The 23463-nt window shown below is 34.3% G+C and overlaps 1 protein-coding gene across 1 annotated transcript; it reads left to right on the plus strand.

Annotated features, from left to right (window-relative positions):
• The first annotated feature begins 1412 nt into the window (after nt 1–1412).
• Nucleotides 1413–23359, plus strand: LOC137400641 (intermembrane lipid transfer protein VPS13A-like). The gene is made up of 7 exons (XM_068086972.1): nt 1413–1568; nt 3499–3585; nt 10554–10649; nt 17899–18000; nt 21054–21223; nt 21846–21872; nt 23294–23359. Exons 1-7 carry the CDS (start codon nt 1469–1471, stop codon nt 23357–23359), a joined length of 648 nt encoding a protein of 215 aa, XP_067943073.1. The 5' UTR covers nt 1413–1468.
• Nucleotides 23360–23463: the final 104 nt, after the last annotated feature.

Raw genomic sequence — 23463 nt, forward strand, 5'->3', positions numbered from 1 at the left:
TTGGTCACCTGTGATAATCAAAAAGTGGTGCAAAATTATTTGCGAAGTAATGGGTCACATGATCAGATTACGTCTTGACGATTAGATCAAGCCGAAATGAAACTGTAAAGTAGCGAGCAACTATATTTGATATGGGGTCTTTGGTAAAACCTGAAGTGTTTGTCATAAACTAGTGCTATGATAAGTTCATATTGAGCTTTTAATTGGCCTTTTAATTCACGTGAGAACATCACGTGACAAGACAATAACCAAACCATCATGACTACATCAGAGAAATAACGAGATTCCAATCAATGGCAGTTTTTCGTCTTCGAGTTTTTAAGAGCTTGTAATCACATTTCCACATATTAGGCACCTACAACGCAACAGAGTAAGACATGGTGAATCTTTTGATACCAAATAACTGCAATGTGAATTCTGTTGCAAGTCAACCTTTAAAGTAGTGGACGCCCAATATCATGTTCAGCAATGTGGTCTTTCTTTTTATTGCCATTCCTTTAAAATCTATGTTGGTTTTACTGAAATTTAATGCTGACTAGTGATATTCCAATGAAATCATTCGTTATTTTATTGAAAAAAAACAAAGCACCTGCTCTTCAGTGCACGGTTGAGTGTTCCAAATTTTAGAGACCTGAAAAAAACAATGCTGGTCTCAAGACTATCCAAGTCTTACACACAAAGTATAACAAGTTGGCCCAGAGAACAGATTGGTTTGACTAGAGGTTTTGTAGGAGAGATTTTGTACTAGAGGTTTGTTGTCTGAGAATTGTAGGGTTACTCTTTGCTCTTATTTTTATTCCATAATAATTCAGCGGTGTAGCAATTGTCTAGTGAATTGTTTATGCATCCTTGTTGGATTATTTTCCAATCAGTAAATAGGACACACTTCTAACTTAAGTAGTCCGCCTCAAAAGTTTTTTGTTTATAACAATTAAGGAAGCCTTTCGCTGCTGTCAGATAGGCAGTTGCTGCAAAACTCACAAGAAGTTATATGTTAATCCATTTTATGTTGTACAACTATCTGTTCACCTGTTAAAGTCTCACTTCTTTTTGGTGTAATTTGCCAGTACTATCACTGTGCAACCACTGATTGTATAAGAAAATGGTCCGCATTTTATATTTATGAGACCATCAATAGCAAACAATTATGCTTCGCACTTTCATAACATACTCAGTGCAATAATTAGAAATAAGGTTAGCTGTCAGTCTATCGCCAACCACCAAAGTTACTGCAATCTCCAATAAAAAATTCTTGCATTTTTATGAAATCATGACTGCCTTTTTTCATAATTATTAGTCAAGTTCTTTCTTCGATGTCAGGTTTGGAAGAGCTTACAAAATGATCCCTAGTGACTGTTCTTCAGCTGTTTAAGCTTCTGTTATAGATAAAACCTTACGACAAGAATATATGAAGGTAATGATATTCCACTAAACTGCTTACGCCATCTAGCCCAGGAGAACGATCACTATGGTCTTCGAGTCGCTAGTGGCTGACCTGCTGAACAAGTATCTTGGTGACTATGTAGAGAATTTAGATAAATCTCAGCTCAATATTGGAATATGGGGAGGTAAGCATGTATGAGCATAACTTAACATTGTTAAGAGTGCCTTGGCAGTAGACAATTTAAATATTTTATTTCGATTAGCAAATATCTTGTGAAAGTGGAACTACAGTTTTCGTCAGCGATGTGATTACGGTATGCAATGTGTTAATTTTTTTTGCGCTTCACTAAACAATTCTATATCAAGCAGCCAATGGGCAAAAATCTTACATTTGACTTATCAATTATCTGCTATACAAATCCCTTTAGTCTAGGTAGGTGGTACTACTACTGGTATTCACCCCAACAAAGGGACTCGTGGTGTCTAGGTTTTTGTAGGTTTGGTAATTTCTAGTGTTAAAATTGCTCGCACAGTTTCAAGTGTCTTCAGGTTTATCTATGGAGTATAACTATATAATATACAGTAGTTGACTCATATTGCCAAAGACAAACATTCCTGTCAACTATTAAAGTTGAACTACTCCTGAATCGACAGCTCTCGCTTTTTTTTAGTTGCAATGTTTTGGCTATCAGGAAACATCATTTTAATTCAACCATTTGGACTGTTTACGTTTTTACAGGGTTTTGAATCACACGTATTGCTTTTTGCACCACCATGATAATTTTCGTATATGAATGCAGTATGAGCTAGGAGACAAGTTTGGCATGGGCCGAGTGTATAGCTAGAACACTCTAGAGAGCAATCGTAAAGATGGACAGTGCAAACACTTTTCAATAGCTCTGAGCAGTTTGATTTGACGGTTCTATGCACTTAGCCATACTCTGTACTATATAAGGGACTATAAGGGACATACAAGTATGAAGACCTTTTACAGAGCTCGACTCTGTTTAAAATTGCATATAAATTTTATTAGTTGAATTACAGAGCTCAATGTCAGCATAGTTATGCTAATAGTGACTGGTGTCGTTGGTTTAGCCTTGACCTGAGATCGTGCAAAATTTGCTGTGACAAATGCATGAATTTGTAATACCCTGCTTATATGAAAGGTAGCTTGTTTCACCATCTTGAAATAGCTTTTGGATCTATTGGTTTTCTTTAAAAGAATAGGCATAAATGTTTTTCAAAGTTTAAATTAATATGCAAAAATTATGTCAATGCTCCTAGATTTTATAAATGTGACACTATTGTATTAGCTTCATATGACAACTGTGGTTGCCATATCGTTGAAACAGCTTGATCAATACACTACTCACTATCTTCCTTGTGTCCTACACTCAACAAACCCAACTCCCCGGTGTACTCCTGCAAGTTGCAAAATGTTTTGGGAATTGAAGTAGCATTCTGCTCTCATAAATTGCAGCATGAGCCATATAACTGAACCCACTTTGGAGATGCTGGAATATCTCTACCATTTATTGTTTGTAGCTCCATATTACCTTTATCAAAGTATATGGACATTACAAAATGGATAATTGTTTTGAAAGCTTAAATTCTGACAAAATATGTCTATAAAACGTTTTTTGTAAATTGTGCAACATTTACTTCACATTGTATTTTCTAATGACTTTCTAATATCTTTTGTGCTGTCATGACTATTTTGTGCTGGTTTAATGGAAATTCTATTTAAGATGACCATTTTTCATGTTATCAGGAATCAGATAATGTATGAGTTTTAAATATTCATAAGTTAGTCTCTGCGTGTATTTACTAAGGTATATGTATATATGTAACCTTCACATTTATGTTTTGTTACAACCACCCTTTTTCTAGTTGTGCTCATTTAACACCAGCAGTAGTATTTCTAGTACTGGTCTGCACTCATCGAAATCTTTCATGGCAGCCGCAACTTTACTTCTGTTGATATTTATAATTCTAATACCACAGACATTAAACTGATCAGAGAACCCATCCAGCTACCAGTATTGTTGGCTTAACCTTGTACTTTTTTTCTTATTAGTTACCTAATCTGACCTGCATTGTTGTCTTTTTATTCAGGAGATGTTGTATTGAAAAATTTGGAGCTAAAGGCAAGCGCTCTAGATGACCTCGACCTTCCTGTCAAGGTCGTATCTGGCCATCTCGGTAAGAATTGTTCAAATTTTATCTTGCATTGTTGATGAGAGGGCAGATTTCTGGCTCCAGATAATTTCAGTTATCTAAAGAGTTAGTAACTAGAGCATCGGTGTAGTTAATATAATAGTCGTTAGGGTTTTACACTTGATCCGATGGTGATTGATTAAAATTTTCTTTGGATGAGAATTCTCAACCAACTTATTACAACAGCTTATAACGATTTTCAAAATATTCAATTGTAATTCAACCTATAATTAATGGTTTTGAAACTATTTAATTTTACACAACCCAATTACTGTGGCTCTTTGACAATGAAGAAAAGATTGTGGTCACGATATCGTTTCATATTCTTCATAATAATCATCCAAGAGACGTCTATGAAATATAATGACAGGAATTTTTATATTGTAAATATATCAGTCAAAATTGTTTATTACTATTTACTTATTGCCTATAAGTTTAATGCTTAAAGGCTGGTTCACACTATGTCGGCATTGTCTTCTCAATGATTATTTCGTCGACCATCATGTGCGTAATAACCGATGGCATCGTCAAGAATGTCGGGGAAGTTTGCAGCTGTCACACTTTCCTAATAGTTCACTGAACATCCACGACAGCCTATGCAATGTGCACCGCTTGGGTGATATTGATTGACCGTCCTTGTTGGATTGATCTATACTTTTTTTCATGAAAGTTGCTGAGTGGCTAGTATTTTATCGTATCCATGACCATATATGAGAATGTATAATGAGAATGTTATACCACAGATGATTTACGGATGTATACGGGGATGGTTTGTGGTTGTGTTAACATTGTTATTGCAGACGATTGCCGAAGTATTGTATGATTAGTCCGACATGTGGCGATATATTGTGAGCCAACCTTTAATCAGTTTTAGAAACCTTCAAGAAGTTTTAGTGTATTATCTACAGCTTATAATAGTCAGGTACTTCCATCTTTGTTAAGGACGCAGCCTACTAATAACATTATAGCTGCAGTATCTGTTCTGATCAGTTATATATGCTGTATTTGTTCTGTGTATGTAGTACACATACAGAACAAATACATTCCAGTTAAACTAGCACATATTATGTACTAGTTTAAAGGGAATGTACAGTAAATAGGGTGTGAGTGATGTACTGGGTATTACTGACACCCTATTTATGGGTCTCTTCCGGAAGCGTGAGGCATTAGACCCTGAGTTGCAAAATGATCAATAGCTACACAAGTTCAAGAAATATTGGGCTGAATCGAAGCAAAATTGCAAACCCAAAGTTCAGTCCACAAAAAGGACTTCTTGGAATTTTGTGTTCATCTACAGTTGAAGAAAATGTAGGAGCGTAGTGTTGCTATTCTAGGCATCCGATAACCTAATCAGGTCACTTGCTCATCAAGATATACAAGTATTTTTTCATCTAGTCCAAAGATGTTTAGGAAGCAGTAGTCAGGTTAAGTGTCAGCTACTGCTAACCACAACTGCCGTGTAGTCTACTGATGTGTTCATACAAAGATACAACACCAATGTGCGTGATCAGCTTACCTAATGCCACTCAGTGCAACTATCCTAGTAAATTAAACTCCAACAAATCCATTATAATTTTCTAACAGTTGTTGCTCTTCTTGGTCTTGTCAGTTTTATGAGTATTTACTACTGTATAGGTTTGACCTGTTAGACAGCTTATGAAGGTACTGTAGCTTTATCGCATATGCAGCGGATGTGTAGAGACATAAAATATTCAGTTCATGCTGTTATGTGACACTTCATATATTAGCTAGTGGCTTAGGTTGCATTTTTTATTTGCAACTGGTGTCTTGATAGTCTGGTGTGCTGTGACAGATCATCAGGTGTAATAATTAACTGCACAATTATTCTAAAATACATGCATAGTTGTTTCACCAAGGTGGTCGATTGGCGCAGGTAGTAGTGTTGGTCTAACAAGCTGAAAATCATGAGTTTGAATACTGTTGCAAGCAATCCTTTTCCTAAACTTTGAGCGTCGCTTTGGACCACAGCTCTTATTATAGTAAAGATTATTATAGATCCGCAACAATCTAACTAATAGTTGGATGATTACAATATTTAAACAGGTGTTATGATGCGAGGTTGAGCAACGGTTCTATGTAGATGATATAGATTTTAATTTAGCTAAATGTTTGATGTATGTATTTGGGGTTTGAATCATTTACAGATCGTAATACAAGATAAGCTGGACTTTTATGCATGTTAACTTATTAAATTACTCTTCAAAATCTTTGATTCTGTGCTAAATTTTGACCTCGTGTTCTGCAATAGTTCAATCCATTTGGCTACTTTCTCTGTTTTGGTACTTGATAGCGTAAAACTATGCCACAGATGAATGTGTTACCTAGAATTAACCTAAGCTGTATTTTAGTTTGTCTTTTAGGTTTTGAATGTGTGGCTAGTAGTATAGTACACTAGTAATGTGACTTAATATCCTAAAACTGGGACCACTTGCTTGTTCCTAAGATAAACCATTCCTCTCAATGAAGGTAGTAAACTTGGTTACTAACATCACAGCTGATTTTCCAAGAAATGATTGTGAAGATGCGAATCAATATTCAATGCATTATTAAGTACTTACTGCTGCATATTTTAGCGCAGGGGTGAGAATTGCATTGTTGGGAAAAATTTTATTATTTGAAGACGTGTCGCAGTTTCAAATTCTGTCTCTGTGGTTATAATTTGAGCATTCAGCTACTGTGTGCTACTCTACTCTTCGTTGCTCAAATTAACCTAGGAATGTTGAAGTTTAACTTGCAACTCTTTGCTCAAGTGATTGCATTTGTTAGTTTGTATCCCATGCTACATGTAGATCCAATTTCACTTACTCTACTTTTCCATGCTTCAAACATTAGCCTTTGCTCCTATTTTTCAATACATACGATAGTATTAAGGTATACAATTTTGAACATTTGAAAAAAAAACATTTTTATGACACCACCTTAAAAGTAATGGATTCTCTGATAACTCATCTTGAGTTATCAGATAACGCATTGAGTCTGCAATCTTACAAGGTTGCCTTCATCTGTTGGTAATTACATCTGGTCTGTGTTTCAACATGAGTGTTGCAAATGCCAAGCTGCCGTATATACATGTATGTAGTAGTGTGTTACAATTTATTTATGTATAACGTTTTACTTTTACTGTCTTTCATTACATTACAAAACAACATGCGAAGACGGAAATTAGGAATCATTGAGTGAGTTGAACAAAAGCGCTTCAAAAGTTGATAATCTAATAGTATTGTGGAGGAGTAGAGAGGAGAGTAGAAGTACACAAACTGAACGAGCGATGGCGGATGCAGTACGTTGGTGTCACAGAATAAAAAACAATGTTTGTCATATGTGTGAAAGAATAAATACAAATATTCTGGTCATACGTTACGCCAGATTTTGAAACTCGTAACACAAATACAGAAGCAAGAAAGTTTGGCAAAAACAATATGTTCAGAGATTTTAAAATAAACATTTATTCAATATATAATTAGAACTTGGAGGGTTTATGCAAGGCTATTACAGTAGAAACAGATGCATAATAACTCGATTTAAAGAGATACTGTGTGCATAAACTTGACACCATCTATGCACATAAACATAACAACATATGCCCATTGCGGTAGATGATCCCGTTCAGTGATGTGTAACTATCACATGATTTGCACAACTCGTATCATCACGTGTCTAGAGTAAGATCCCTAATTGATGGGTGGTAGGGGTGGTTTGTTTATTAGTTCCTTCATCGATGTAAGCGAACTAAAGAATTGTAATAAATTGATTTTAATCAGGATCTATTGCACTCAGAAATCAGTAAATTTAGGGGTTGGACATCAAAAGTGTCATTTCAATGCATTTCCAGATTCTGCAAGTATTACTAAAACTGCAGTTTGAGAATAACCACACAGGGGTCTTTCGTTTCAAAGAAACTGTAAACATGTTTTCAGAAAATCGGAAAAGATTGCATTTAACAAAATGTCTCGACTTAAATAAGTTTGCATGTAATGCAATAGCGGATTCTGTATTACATGCATGCTGTTATTTACATTTAATAACTCACTAGTGATCTGTGATCTCAAATATGTGTTTGATGGAAGCTTTATAAACTAGTTCAGGCTTTGTTATCATGATCAGACCAACCTTGCACAGTAGTACGAAAAGTCATTAAAACATGAGAGTTGAAAAATTGTAAGAGAACTTATGAGACAGTTCTGTTATTCTGTTGGCATAAGATTATTGTAGTCATTCATCGCAGTTCTTTGGGTGGCGAGTGTTACCATGTTACTCTAGGATGCAATGATGCAGCTATGCTTTTCGGGATGATAGACTAAAAACAGTAGAACCAAAAAAACTAATTGTCACCTTATTCCCGTTGCTTATACATAAACTTTATAAAAATATCATTTTATTACACTTCTTCATCTTATTAAAAGTTGTGAATAAGATATTGAAAAGGAATTAGCTAACAACACCAACAATCGTTAGTAATGTGCTTTAGCTTTTGACATGGTTATAGTGCTGATCTATTTTTTACTGCTATCAAGTTATTAGTAATGATCAAACTGTATACTTTGGCCGAGCATACAAATCGTTGTTTTTTTAAATATAAACCACGGGTGAATGTTCAATATAAAATGGAGTTTCGAAAAGATCCAGGATAGAAAGTAGTAGATAGTTGAAATGTCAACAAACTTGCGCCTATCAAAGGAGAAAAACTTTTAATTGCAAACTATTAAATGGTACCACGATTAATTTCCTATAGGTTCCTAAATTGCAAAGTGATAATAATAATATTATAATCAACCTGCTTGTAATAGAAACAAATTTTTAATAATAGCACCATCAAATGTGGTTGCGATATTTAGCTAGACTCCGTAGTCCTGTAATTTTACGAGTATGGTTGCTCTAAGAGTAGTATACCTGTCTTTTTGAATGCATCTTAAAAGCATTTTTTAACAGTTTATAAATAATTAAATTGTAAACAGTAAATGTTCTGCTAGTAATTGGTCAGCTAGTAAATGGTCTGCTAGTAAATGGTCAGCTTGTAAATGGTCAGCTAGCAAATGGTTAGCTAGTAAATGATCTGCTAGTAAATAATCAGTTAGTAAATGGTCTGCTAGTACATGGTCTGCTAGTAATTTGTCAGCTAGTAAATGGTCTGCTAGTAAATGGTCTGCTAGCAAATGGTCTGCTAGTAAATGGTCTGCTAGTAAATGATCAGCTAGTAAATGGTCTGCTAGTAATTGGTCTACTAGTAAATGGTCTGCTAATAAATGGTCTGCTAGTAAATGGTCTGCTAGTAAATGGCCAGCTAATGAATGGTTTGCTAGTAAATGGTCTGCTAGTATATGTAGTAAATGGTCTGCTAGTAAATGGTCTGCTAGTAAATGGTTAGCTAGTAAATGATCTGCTAGTAAATAATCAGTTAGTAAATGGTCTGCTAGTAAATGGTCTGCTAGTAAATGGTCTGTTAGTCAATGATCAGCTAGTAATTAGTCTACTAGTAATTGGTCTACTAGTAAATGGTCTGCTAATAAATGGTCTGCTAGTAAATGGTCTGCTAGTAAATGGCCAGCTAATAAATGGTTTGCTAGTATATGGTCTGCTAGTAAATGGTCTGCTAGTAAATGGTCTGCTAGTAAATGGTCTGCTAGTATATGGTCTGCTAGTAAATGGTCTGCTAGTAAATGGTCTGCTAGTAAATGGTCAGCTAGTAAATGGTCTACTAGTAAATTGTCGGAGAAAAATGGGCTGATGGTAATACTAGGCTGGACATGTAGGCCTATACAACAAATAAAGTGTGTGCAATGTTGGATTGCCACATGTATCCACACTACTTTAAACCTAGGGGAATCGGCAAGAGAAGTATGCTTCAAGCTTGATTGTTTAGCCTCAGCAATAATGATGTGAAATCTGTGACTTTTACATCCTTTCAGGTTTTAAGTTTATCGCTGACTGTCAAACGCTTAGAAAGTATTTTCTCCTATTTTACCATATTTTGCTATATAAATAATTTGTTTTGTTGAAGAGCAACGTTTGGTTGTGAATTTTTGTAATACACACATTTCAGTACCTTTTTTTAACTGCTTCATCAAGTCATGAAGGTACATGATGAAGCAGTTTTCGCAGTAGACTTTACTGATTGTTAGCTTCATCAACTATGCTGCCATCTCTGCCTAACTGAGTATGCGTTAGTAATCTATGAAGATATTATTGATGTGATGATAATACCCTTATTATGCAGGTAGAATGACTATGCAAAGGAAATGCTATCAAATGCAGCCTGTATATACATGTAGATGGAGTCAATGATAAACTACTGCCAATTTATTGGTATTCATCATCACAGTCATGCCCCCGGAATTCTTATTGCAATGCTCATTAAATATTATTCTAGATATCAATTGTGAGATCCTATCTATCAACTTTACTTAATAACCAAACAGAGATTACCAAATAAAACAAATCACCTAGCCTAGTGTGTCCGTGTGTCCGCAATATTAAACTGTTAATTGGATAACTTTATCTCTAAATTATTTGGTTAATTATGCAGACATGTTCATTTAAGTATATTGTTTACTGTTGGTTACAAAGATTCTGTTATCCTAACACATGCAATAAACCATGTGTTTCTTGCATTAGTTCAAAGGCTTGCCCAACGAATAGCTTGCAGTAGTTTTCAGTTGCAACCAATGGTACAGAGTGTACAGTTGTAGGTCCTCAACTGTGCAAATTTGCATACATGATCTATGTAGGACAGGGACATGTGGAGTTTCTGATTAGGTATTGTATCACCATGACAAAGAATTAAGAGACCAATTTTTGTACTAGTGAGGTATCATACATAATTAATGTTTTTTTTTCATTTCCCTTATAAGCACCAATTTGTTTGCCTGAGAGGGAATGTTCCCTAGTTTCTGCATATGCTCCAGTATGTTCAGTCGTTCTTTGGTCTTTTGCAGGAACACTCATCCTGAAGATTCCATGGAAGAAGCTCTATACGGCTCCGCTAGAAGTCGTTATAGAAGATTTATTTGCCATAGCAGCCCCCAACGCAGGTAGGCTATTTCCATGTTGCTACGGGTCGTTTTTGTAGGGCTAGCTTCAGCCAATCATATGTAGATATCGTGAAGGCTTGATTGCAGACAAATTCGACATCAATTACTAAAAACCAAGAGTCTTTTAGGCTTGATTAGTGTGTCAGCTGCTGCAGTGCCCTAACTTTGTCACCACGAATTGTCCACGTTTTTCTATGTTCCTACTATGCCATGCCAAGGTTCAATTCTTGGTATTTGAATCTGTGATAGCAAGCAGATTGATACAAATATTTTAATATTAGCGAAACTAAATGCTCCGTTGTAATGCGGAACTAACTAAAATAGTTTTTTAGTTATTTTAGTCATTATTGGAGGGTGGTTTCATTTTTAATGAAGAAAGACAAGAATATAGTTGAATAATCTATGCTTCAGAGTGCTGTTAGGAAGATATTTCTAAGATAGATGCAGTTTTTTCGTGTCTTCAGTTAAACTTAACGGTAACATGTAACCAGAGTATAACCTGTATCGTTAAACGATACTTTGTCAAAGTATGTATTTACTTCTAAAATGGAAACTTCCATGACCTTTTTAGGACATCTTTGTTTTTGCCATCATGACATCACGTGCCAATACATTTTTATTGTCATTTCAAAGAAATAAAGTTTAAACAGATAATTCTAAACTGTGCGAGTTTAGTATATTAATTAAATTTAAACGGTTTTCGACTAAAATTTCTCGTGGCAGCTACAAAGTTGTTTTACGTTTGGCGCTCGGTAGGCTGTGACTCGTCACACAGCGCTCGTAACGCTGCAATATAGTCGCATAGGCCGCAACATTGTTGCAGCGAGATAGTCACTGTCTGGCTATTCGCGACTTAATTGTCAGGCTGCAACATAGTTGCAGCCTGGCGAGCACCAAGCATGAAACGGCATTGTAGCTGCCTCAAGAAATTTTAGTCAAAGATCATTTAGTTATATATATATATATATATATGACTCTTGTGAAAACTGTGAGGAAATATTTTCACATTCCGTGATAAGCATTGTCCAAATCATTGCATGATGAATACAAAAGGTTATGGGATCAGAGGCCTCTTGTTCAAAGTATTTGCATTTCTGCAATTGTTTCAAAACTTAACTACTTATTTTCATCCAGAAATAGTCAGGGTTACTCACTTACAGGTGACAAGTTTTTACGGCTTCGATTTTTGCCTGCATATAAATCTCAATGTTTGTATGTCTGTTCGTCCATCCAGTTATAGCAATATAGTTTTAGGAATGAAAAATCTGCAGCACACTGGATTTGAACTCGAATCTTCCAGCTCTGCAGACGGGCATTTATCCAATACTCTACACTGTCCAACTGGATATACTATGGAATAAATTGGACACATACTTATTATACATACCAATATTTCATGGCTTCACGCTCAACACTGCAGTTGGCGTTATGCATGAAGTCATGTCAGAAAGAAAATGTCCATATGGGCAGGAAAATGCTTAAACTTACATGGCCAACAAAACTTGCAATCGATATAGAGCTGTAGTAAGCACAGCAGTCAGTACAGTATGAATTACACAGAAATAAACACAGTACATAGAAATAAACACAGTACACAAAAATAAACAAAACATATTTATTTAAAAATTAAAATGATAAATTTTGCAGTTATATACTTGGCATATGTTGTAATAATAAATATTTTTCTGACTAATAAGTATTTTTATTACCTGTGTAACTCCGGGCATTCATCTAGTCAATCATGAGGACAACATAAATAACACCTTAAGGAACACACTGTCAGCTTACCATGTTTCTGTTTAATATATTCAGTTTGCAACGTATACTTTCTTATGTAGTTCTATTTTGAGGTTGCCTATGAACTACTAGTTGAAGGAATATATGTCACTGAGTATGACAGTATATTTTAACTAAACTACGACCCAAATAGTAAGCTTTATCGCACGTCTATTTTAAAAAAATGAAGAATATGTTAATTTATACATTATCACAGGCCAAATCACTTCAAAACTCACTGGAGTTCAAATGTACGGCTAGTTGAACTGTTTTTGAAGCTTTCTCCTTAATACCTTCAAAACTCATTTATGAAATTGACAGTTTTGGCTTATGCAATTAGCCTTGATTTATTTATTCGCATAATCTTGATGAATCAAGCGCGTCATTTTTAGTGCCATGAATTTCTGGCACTAAAAATGTTGATATGATTTGCCTCATTTTATTGCTCAAAGGCTAAACAGCCTTTGAGCAATAAAATGCTGATAATTCTTTATTATCGGCATTTTATTCTATTTAGATTTTATCAGCATTATTATCAGCATTATATCGATAATGCTGATAAAATCTAAAATTTTTGATGAAAAGATTTCATGACAAGATCCTGCGAAAAGGGTATGGTACAAAGTCAACAATTAACTATTAATCGTCATGGTTTCAATGATTCATTCAAGGGACTACTTACTGTTTACTAAATACTAGTTAGCTATTTTGCTGATACAGGTGCCACCATATTTTGTGCAGTATTTTTTCAGCTGGATGAAGCTTGCTTTTTTAATGCTCTGCCGAAAGTTCAAAATTCTTTTAGCAAAGGTTTTCTGCTTGTATACATAACCATATCCACATAACATATCCATACCGTAACCGTACATAATCATATCCACATATAACATAAAAACTTAGCACTTTTCTTTGCTGCATTTGCTAATTATTGTAACTAGTATTGGTTCATTCATCAGCTTCATTTGAGCAATCCATCACTCTAACAAATATTAGTGTGTTTATATCATTGTATGAAAGTGTGTTTCTCTCAATATATATCGATCATATGTAGTAAAATTGAATTATTAGAGGAAAAAAATTAGTTGCTCATCTATAATATTTTGTTTTTATTCATTAATAACACCAACACTGCCATTATGTCACGCGTTGATGGTATTTAGCGTTTTACTAGTACTAGTATGTTTGGCAGTTTTGCGCACCATAAGAAATTGTCGTGAGTAGTCAGTATGCGCATAATTAATGAAGTGATAAGGCGGCTGAGTAGTGTAGTACCCTACAGGGTGAAAATGTTCGTTGGTCATAATGATTCGCGATTTCGCGAACAGTCAATCCCTCAAATTATTAAATTCAGTGAATAATTAGTTCTATTTTTAATCACAAGAGAGAATAACTACTGCATCAAATTGAAAACTAGTCGCTAGCCTAGTTTTTAATGTAAATACTAAACGTAATTGAGTTCCAAAACGTTTTTAAAATCATTGCCTGAGCTTTGAGCTAACACCATTGGCAATGCATCACATTTATTTACAAAATTATTCGAGGTTGTCACAAGATATGCAGAATGGCGTCATCGCGAAAATAGCCACGAGGCAGAAGTACTAAACGTAGCCGAGTTCCAAAACTTCTTTAAAATCATCGCCAGGCTTCGAGCTTTATTGCCATTGAATCAAACTTTGCAAAATTATTAAAGGTCTTTACAAGTTATTCGGCATGGCTTCAGCATCGCAAAAAAGCTCTCCTAGTCTTTTTACATTAGAATCAACTCCATCAATCTTTAATACCGAAGTCAAGGACGATCATGATTCTGATCTGGACATTATGGTATGTATTTGATTTGCAGTGTAGATACGTTTTTCCATAATTAACTGCATTAGTTAATTCTTTTGTTTAAAAACTGATCGCTTTCATCAAATACTTCAGCTATTGTTTTTGTACTTCCTCAACACTCGTTAATATTTTTCTTTTTTGTGTTTACTGCAGATTGAAAATGAAACAACCTACTCCGATTACGAAAACTAGAGACTAGTAGTAATATTCATCAAGGCAGGAATATTGGCAGAGAGGCAACCAGTCAATCTAGACCCTTCATCGACAACAACTCCTTGATATCGCTGTAGCAAACATGATTAAATTATATATTTTATTTCATGTATAGATATATTATAATTTATTACAAACTTGAGTGTACAAATAAAATATTTCAAATACACTGTACAAATAAAATTTTACAAACGATGAATGGAGTAAATGTAAACAGTTTAGTCCATATGGCGGTTGTCTAGCAATAAAATTAAACTGGTACTCTTGATATGTGAATACTAGCTTGTAATGGTGCTTTCTGACTAGTTATTTTGGTAATAGCAGCTCTGTCGCTGTCACTGTCTTGGGTAGGTGTTGAAGGCGATTCTTTCGCTACTACGTGGCTGGTAAGCAAGTTATCATCAGAACTCTTCTCGTGGCTTACTATTGCAAAGTTCTGCCAGTTGGCCAAAGATTCATGCTCGTAAAGGCGTTTTTGTTCCTTTTTAAAAAGATATATTCTTCTTGTAAGTAGCTGCGGTCACTTCAACCTCAATTTCCAGACCTCCCTGAATGATTTGTGATCTTCTAAGAATGACATCTACCACCCTTGCAATCATTGTTCTTCGGTGTATGATGAAAAATCTCTCTCTCACACTAAAACAAATAATGAAGCAGTAGGGATGGAAAAAATTAGTATTGCGTTTTACCGAAGAACCAAAGTAAAATTCAACTAATTTAGTAAATGTAAAAACTCAACACTTACCACAAGTTGTTGGCTTGTCAAATGCCTCCAAAGCTGAATATTCGTGTAAATCTCTGAACGCAGCAAAAATTGTTTACCGTAGAATAGCATGATCGCCTCGCAGTTGTAAGCTAAATATAAACCGGAACACGTGGTGTGTGCTTGCGTAGGAATAACTATTACTAGCCGCAATAGAGTTAACTTTTCCTAGAGAGCGGCAGTTTTCAGCCGCGAATAAATTCATCCGCGAATATACATGAAAAGACAATTTTCGCGAAATATAACTCCGCGAATAAATTCATCCTGTAGGGTAGCTAGTGCTCCAGTTTGTAAAATGGAAGGTCCAAGTTCAATTCCTGTGCGCGGCAATGTTTTTGTCTTAACGCTCCTAGCTTGATTTTGGACGGACGAATAAACATTGTTCCTACTAAGTAAAGATTTCGTCGTAGTGTCTCACCCACAGGGATGACAATTAACAGTGCCCGCATTGTATTCATGATGGACAAGTTGTTTATATACAGTATGTATTTATGCACCTCATTAGTATAGGTTGAATTTGTTTCTGATCCGTAGTTTTCACTAAATGTGTTGAAGAAGCACAATATTCATAAGCTTATTTACATTATTTAAACAGCCTAGTTTTTATAAAATAAGTGGAGAAATATGGCTTTACACTCACTAGATTAAAGTGTCAACTTGCTCTCTACTACAAGGTACTTTGCAATTCCATGTTCTACCATTTCACAAATACAATAAATGTCCTACTTTTGTTTTTTGCAAAAGCACATCCTTGCTTCAACGTTTATATTTTTCAACCAGTCATTTGTTATTAATAAGCCTTTTTTAGTAGTTTAGCCATGTCTCACTAGTCAAAGTATGCCACTGGGCACGGTTTGTACATGTATATTGTAGGTATGATAACAATCTCAAGATGATTATATGACAAATATAAAGTTGGCATGCAAAAATTTTATAAAAACTTAGATTCTTCTCGTCACAAGTGGTGAGAAAAATGTAACTGTTTTTTAGAAAAACATAGCATAGCTTTTACTTAGAAAAAGTAACGTACTCAGAAGAAAAAGTATTCAGTTCAAGTTAGAAACATGTAACATAGCAATTTACGAGAGCTGAATGCTACTTCAATTCTCAAAACACTTTTCAACGTGCTACACCAGGGAGTACACCAGGGACACGAGGTGGTGTACATTAATGAACTGTTATCTTTTTCATCATATACATCGATAACCGATTAGTTACCTTGTATCTTGTGTATGTCGATAAACAGTTACCTTTTTCCTTACCATATATCAATAAACAGCTATCTTGTTCCTAGTGTATGTTATGGTAATAAGCACTTGCCTTCTTCCTAGTGTATATTGATAAGCAGTTACCTTTCGCTAGCATATATTGATAAACGGTAGTTTCTTTATTAGTAGGTCTATATATCAATAAACACTTACCTGTTTCCTAGGGTGTATAGATAAACAGTAACCTTGTTTTAGCGCATATTGATACAGTAATAATTTTTTTAGCATAGATTGAGGAACGGTTACCTTTTTCTTACTGTATATTAATAAACAGCGAGCTTATTCCTAGCGTATATCGATAAACAGTTACTTTTTTCCTAGTATATATTGATAAACAGTAACTTTTTTCGTAGTGTATATCGATAAACTGATGGTTTAACAGTATCAATGCCATAGTGAGCTATGGCTGTATCACTGGGAGCCATGCGTGTATCATTTTCAGTATATTGCTTTGTGTTGTTGTCCTGGTAAGGAAATGCACATGGATGCCAATCTATATATGACTATTCTTATTACGACCAAATTGGCTCACAACTTACAGTAAGTCACTTTCACTGTTAAAACAGGGGTCTTCTTCAAATGGAGATGCTATATGATTGCTGAATATTGTTAGGGAAAGTACTGCTTTATCAAATACTTCAGGTGAATTGATATTGTAAGATGAATACACCTTCAAAGTGGTTTTATTTTTAACTACATAGATTTTGTTTTATTATGAATATTGGCTAACTGCCAACAAAATTGATCTAATATGTTCATCAAGTTGGCTTGCTATGAGAAGTCATATTTTAGTGAAATATATTATAGTCAGGATGGTTTTATAAAACTGGTTTTACTGGATTGTTTCATAAAAAATTTGGGCCACTTTTTCAATTGATGCACTTATTCTGAACTGAACAGATCACTTAAGTGGCATGTAAGCTTTTATGAGTACTCTACATAAATATATTTGCACATGGCAGTATGAATAATTTGCTGTGGTAAGGGCTCTTAGTAATGATTTGTTATGTAACCTTTATAGTTGTCTAGTTTATCTGTTCTTCAATTTATTTAGATTGGGTTCAATTATAATGCTATAAGAATCGATGTTTTTTGTTAATTCAGTTTTGCTGTTAAGTTGTTTTCGCTCTTTTAAGCTATAATCTTCTGGGTGAATGAAGGAGTTTCGAATTGGAATAGTTTTTCATTAGCTGAAGATCTTTCTTTTATACAAAAAACTTGGAAAGATGATAGTATAGTTTTTAGGTATGTACGTGCTTAATAAATAATACATAAATATGCATGGTTTGTAAATTATTGTCACACGCATTAGTAGTCCTTATATCATAGCGTATGGATGGTCCGCAATGTGCCAATGGTTTTATGACGCTGATGTAGAAATGTAGGAAAGTTTTTCTTTTAGGACAAAAGTATGATCAAGAGAAAGAAGAGCAAGCTGCAATGGACAAAAAGAATAAACAGCTGAACAGAGTTGAAAGTTTGAAACTTGCTGAGGAAGCCAATGGTAAGAAATCTGTACTTTACGGTTATGGTCTTGCGTGTAGTTCATTTTAACCTTTAGAACTACGATAGGTAAGGGAAAGTATGGAATTTTGAACATGTAGGTGATATAAGTACCTTATTTACTGGTATATTTAAAAATGTAACTGCTAGTCTGTCACGTTTTATTATATAAACATTTATTTAGTATTTTTGTGCCAAACGCATCGTTTAAATAATCTTTACTTGTTTAAAGTTCAATGAGTAAGTATTGTTTTAATATCTACCAATGAAGTAAATTCTGTTGATGCGGTATTTAAAGAGTAGACGGTAAAAATTATGTACTATTATAGTAGATTTTGTTGTAGAGTCATACTTCGACTTACGAGCTTAATGCGTTCTGAGACTGAGCTCGTCGGGCTTATGTCAATTTACTCGCATGTTGGTGCAATTTATTTATATATGGAACAATTAAATATGTATTGATTGGTTTCCATACTTTAAAAAAACGCAAGCAGAAACACTTAAAACAAGATATTGTAACAGAAATACATGTTGGTTATTGTCCTAACTTACCACATGCTTTCAAAAAACAACAAATAAAATATAATGCAAGGAAATGTGATTAATTAAAATGTAAAATTAAATACATACAATAGCAGCTAACGCTATCATTTGCTAGGGAGGGAGAAATAAGATATCCTTCATTACAACAGTTGACTTTGATAAATTGGGATTCTGGTGCACAGACTTGAAAGCAAACTTTATTTTTAAACTTAACGTAATTAAAATTTCTTCAGCATTCATATTTTTAAGTTTCTCGTGGCTTAGCTAATTTTTCCTTTTTTTTCGCCCTCACGATCAGCCGGTCATTTTAAGAGAAACCTATCTAAGGACGTTTGCCTTTGTCACCCTTTCAACATGTTGTGATAAGGACGAACCCAGGTGTGGTCACAAAGGGCAAATGCACGACCACTAGCCAACTTGTCCGAATGTCTATTTTTATAGTTTTGAAAGATAGCACCGGCCTTTTCACATAGTATCGTTTCAGTTATGCTGTCGCCGGTCAATTGTTTGTCTTTTATCCCAAGCCTGAACAGGCTCTCCATCAGCGATCATGAAAATCGCTGCGCCGTTTAGAAACTATGGTTAGTCCTTTTGCAAACTAAATGCCCGTAATATAATCCTTCTGTTTGATAATTGTGGACAGGGTTGGAAAAAAATCATGATTTTTTTAAATCAAAAAGATCGGATTTGTTTGATTTAAATCAGATTTTTTTGAAAACATCATTTACCAGCTCTCTTTCCATAATCGCTAACATAATATTATTTTATTTTGTTGAAGTGTGCCACATGAAAACATTAGCAACATACCATAACAACTTTGCATCACTTTAATTTATTAAAAATTGTTTTTATTTTAATTTTGACCAAGTTGTGCAGTTCATATTCACAGTAGACCCTCTATGAGTCCCATTTTTGGGGTCAGTCTTTGAGATAGGAAAGTTCTGAAAAAAATTAATCAAACATGATATTTTACGATGATTTAAATCACAGCCTTTGACATGGAAAAATCCAAAAAATCATCAAACATGCTTTTTTTAGGATGATTCAAATCATGATTTAAATCATTTGATTTTAACCAGCCCCTGATTGGTGTATTTCTGTCATTTTGCAGAGCTAGCTCAATCATGCCTACACATTTCGCATATTTTTCAATAATTTCACATTAAATATCAATTGTTATCATTCGCTTTTTCTTTGCATTATCCTTCATTGTACCGGTTAACTTTAATTCCTATAATTCTGCACTGAAAAACGCGCACAAAAAACACAGCGCAAAAGTATAACCTGAGCAGTTGAAAAATATAGAGTGATGCTGCTTTCATAAAACACCTCTTGGACATACTTGGATACTGACTCGCGGGCTCATATTTCAAGCATGGCTCATATGTTAGCGCTACAATTTGCTTAAAAGATGGCTCATACCTCAAGTTTCTCGTATGTTGGGGCTCTCGTAAGTTAAAGTATGACTGGTTTGCATAATTGGGACAAATAATAACTGGGGCTAAAAATAATTAGGAGGTAAGTGTTGGTAAGTAATAGAGAAAATTTTTAACTAGGTTATCAACTACATGATGGAATAAAGCTGACACGTAGTAAGTTACAATAATGTGAACTGTAAAGACCATCACTTGCAACCAGTAGCTCTAATATCTGCCTTCAAGTGAACCACACAAAATAGCACTTTTATGGATACGAATACTTTGGAGAGATTGTTGAAACTTTAAAAACTTACATTAACTTACTTTAATAGCTGTACTTACATCAAAGATTCAAAGCTTGCATTGTTGAAGCATTAAATTGTGACGCCCTATTACTTATCTTACTATAATAAAACATTTTGCTTAATAACCAGTCAGCACCCTTACCTGTAGTATTCATGATTCAATGTCTATCATGCTAGTCTGATTGCTTAATAACCAGTCAGCACCCTTACCTGTAGTATTCATGATTCAATGTCTATCATGCTAGTCTGATTGCTTAATAACCAGTCAGCACCCTTACCTGTAGTATTCATGATTCAATGTCTATCATGCTAGTCTGATTGCTTAATAACCAGTCAGCACCATTACCTGTAGTATTCATGATTCAATGTCTATCATGCTAGTCTGATTGCTTAATAACCAGTCAGCACCCTTACCTGTAGTATTCATGATTCAATGTCTATCATGCTAGTCTGATTGCTTAATAACCAGTCAGCACCATTACCTGTAGTATTCATGATTCAATGTCTATCATGCTAGTCTGATTGCTTAATAACCAGTCAGCACCCTTACCTGTAGTATTCATGATTCAATGTCTATCATGCTAGTCTGATTGCTTAATAACCAGTCAGCACCATTACCTGTAGTATTCATGATTCAATGTCTGTCATGCTAGTCTGATTGTTTAATAACCAGTCAGCACCATTACCTGTAGTATTCATGATTCAATGTCTATCATGCTAATCTGATTGTTTAGATGTATAGCAAATTAACTTAACAAATTAAGTTTTATGGTTTGTGTTTTTCTCAGCCAAAGAGTCGGATAAAAAAGGTGATTCCTTTGGTGAGAAACTCGCGACCCAGATAGTGAAAAACTTGCAGGTGAAGATCAGGAATATCCATATAAGATATGAGGATTTTTACAGTACTCCTAGTTCTCCATTCTCTGTTGGTATCACACTGGACAGTCTCTCCTTTCAGGTAACTAGTGCAGTATATAACAGTTATGACTATATTGAAAGTCTGAGAGCCGTTAATGTGAAGTTACTCAACTGAAAAGAAATGGTCTTGTGATCTTTTATTTGATTAACCGTATTGCCAAGCCTTTCATATAATTTAAGTAGCTACGTTAACATTTTTACCAGAATATAAAAGGGTGTGATGGTCAGAATTTCACGCACCGACACAATCGTGTGGCAATAACATACATACATATATGTATATATATAACATAAGTTAATATAACATATAGCATAAGTTATATGTATGCATATACATATATGCATACATATAACTTTTCCGTGGGAGCTAGGTGCTTTATCTAGTTTATCCATCTCTATGCTAGCTGTTATAATTAGTTGATGTAGTAGGACCAACCACACTGGACGTCTTACTTCATGGCTAATCAGTCTGTCATTTTCTTTTTTTACTCAGTTCAAGTATATGCAAAGGGTGACCTGGCAATCTATATTACATTTCATAGTTGGTAGTATAGTGAGGTTATTGAAAAACCACCTGAATCTATCTTGTACATATATGATGTGTACTTAACTTAATTCTGTTCACATTCACCGATGTCACTACTCTTATTTCTTCATGACAGATGGATCCTGTTGTGGAAGGCACTGAGGTACATTTTATCAAGCTAATCTTGCACCGCCATTCTTTGTTAGAATTTGTGGGTTACACTTCAGCACCGTATTTGTAACAGATTTTTTTTGTTGCCATTAATTCAAACACTGCTTCAATTGTTACTGGCCTAGATTTGCAAGTCATCACAGAAGTTTACCAAAGGCTTGGCAGCGCTGCCTTGTAGAATTAAACACTACATAGACGATGTTGTTTGCATGTGTTTTAAAATGAGGAATAAATTCAAGTGGTGTTATTGCTTTGTAGCGTGGTTAAACCAAAAGTGTGACACGGAAACATCTGCTTATGGTTTGCTGATAGTTTTTACCCAGCCTTTCTCACTCTTTAAGCAATTTGTAATAATTGATGCGCAATCATGGATGTCTTTTATATTCTTTGTTTCAAAAAACCATGTGTTTCTGATATGACTGCAAGCATCTTCTTTGATACTTTTTGATCCAACATCTAAAATTGATTATTCACTATCCAGATTTATATATATTTATAAATATGTTTATATATATTTATATATATTCTTGTGTATATTTATGTGTATATATTTATGTGTATATATTTATGTGTATATATACACATAATAATAATGTTGTTATATATTAAAATTATTATATATTAATATTATTATATATTAATATTATTATTTTATTTCACTGAAATCAGCTTAGAGGGCTCTCTAGCTAGCGTTTAGTAATACTGTGTATATATATCCATATACCGTATATTTATATATAAATCTGTCTATAAAGTGTGCTATTGCTGGAGCTGGTGATCAGATAAATTATATCCTGAGTTCAACTACTGAGTGCTTGCAGAAATGCACTATGGTGTGGTATAATTAAACATATGATGCATGCTGTTTAGATTGTAAGTTTATATATTATTTATTAGCAATAATTTCATTTCAAATAGAAATGTTTTTTTCAAATTATGCCATACAACAATAACAAAACAATGTAAAACAAAATAATTAAACTCGCTAACATAAATCCTCATATTCTTAAATAAAAGTGTCTTCTCTTCTGTGCTCAATAATATATTGCAATATTTTTTGCAGTTTCATTGCAGCTGTAAGCTACTATAGTTGCCATATGTCCTCTTTTACAATTATCAAAACAAAGAGCCATTAGGCCTTCACATACTGGTCCAAGTTTCAAGTATTGTATTTCTTAAATTTACTAGTTTTTATAATGGTAACCAACTCTGGGTATTCATTCATTGGCCTCTTCAGCAGATTATGCTGGGCTTATATTATTAATAAGTTTTGGGAAGCTCACATGTGTTGCAATTATATTATATTTATTATTTTTCTTTTTATAATCATGGCACCTAATTTAGCTCACCCTAAATTTTCAAGGTCGAATTATGTTTTGGCATCTTTATACCAATGTTATGTGAATTTTGCAGACGGTTGATGAAGGAGGTAATCCTAGTGTAGTCAAAGAAACTGTTCAGAAGCTCTTTAAGGTATAACAAAATACTACATTTTACTTCCCGTTTGGTAAAGGACACTGATAAATTTGATCGTTCTTGCTATTTATTTTTGTCGAGATTTTCACTTTTGGCAAGTGTGGCTT

Source organism: Watersipora subatra, chromosome 7 (assembly GCF_963576615.1).
Source record: "Watersipora subatra chromosome 7, tzWatSuba1.1, whole genome shotgun sequence".
Lineage (NCBI taxonomy): Eukaryota > Metazoa > Bryozoa > Gymnolaemata > Cheilostomatida > Watersiporidae > Watersipora > Watersipora subatra.

Bases quoted from the DNA above. Each gene is read 5' to 3' on its own strand.
- LOC137400641 (XM_068086972.1), top strand. From the start codon at position 1,469: ATGGTCTTCGAGTCGCTAGTGGCTGACCTGCTGAACAAGTATCTTGGT. The intron at 21,224-21,845 runs GTAACTAGTGCA...TCTTCATGACAG, and splicing joins TGGACAGTCTCTCCTTTCAG to ATGGATCCTGTTGTGGAAGG. The intron at 21,873-23,293 runs GTACATTTTATC...TGAATTTTGCAG, and splicing joins CTGTTGTGGAAGGCACTGAG to ACGGTTGATGAAGGAGGTAA.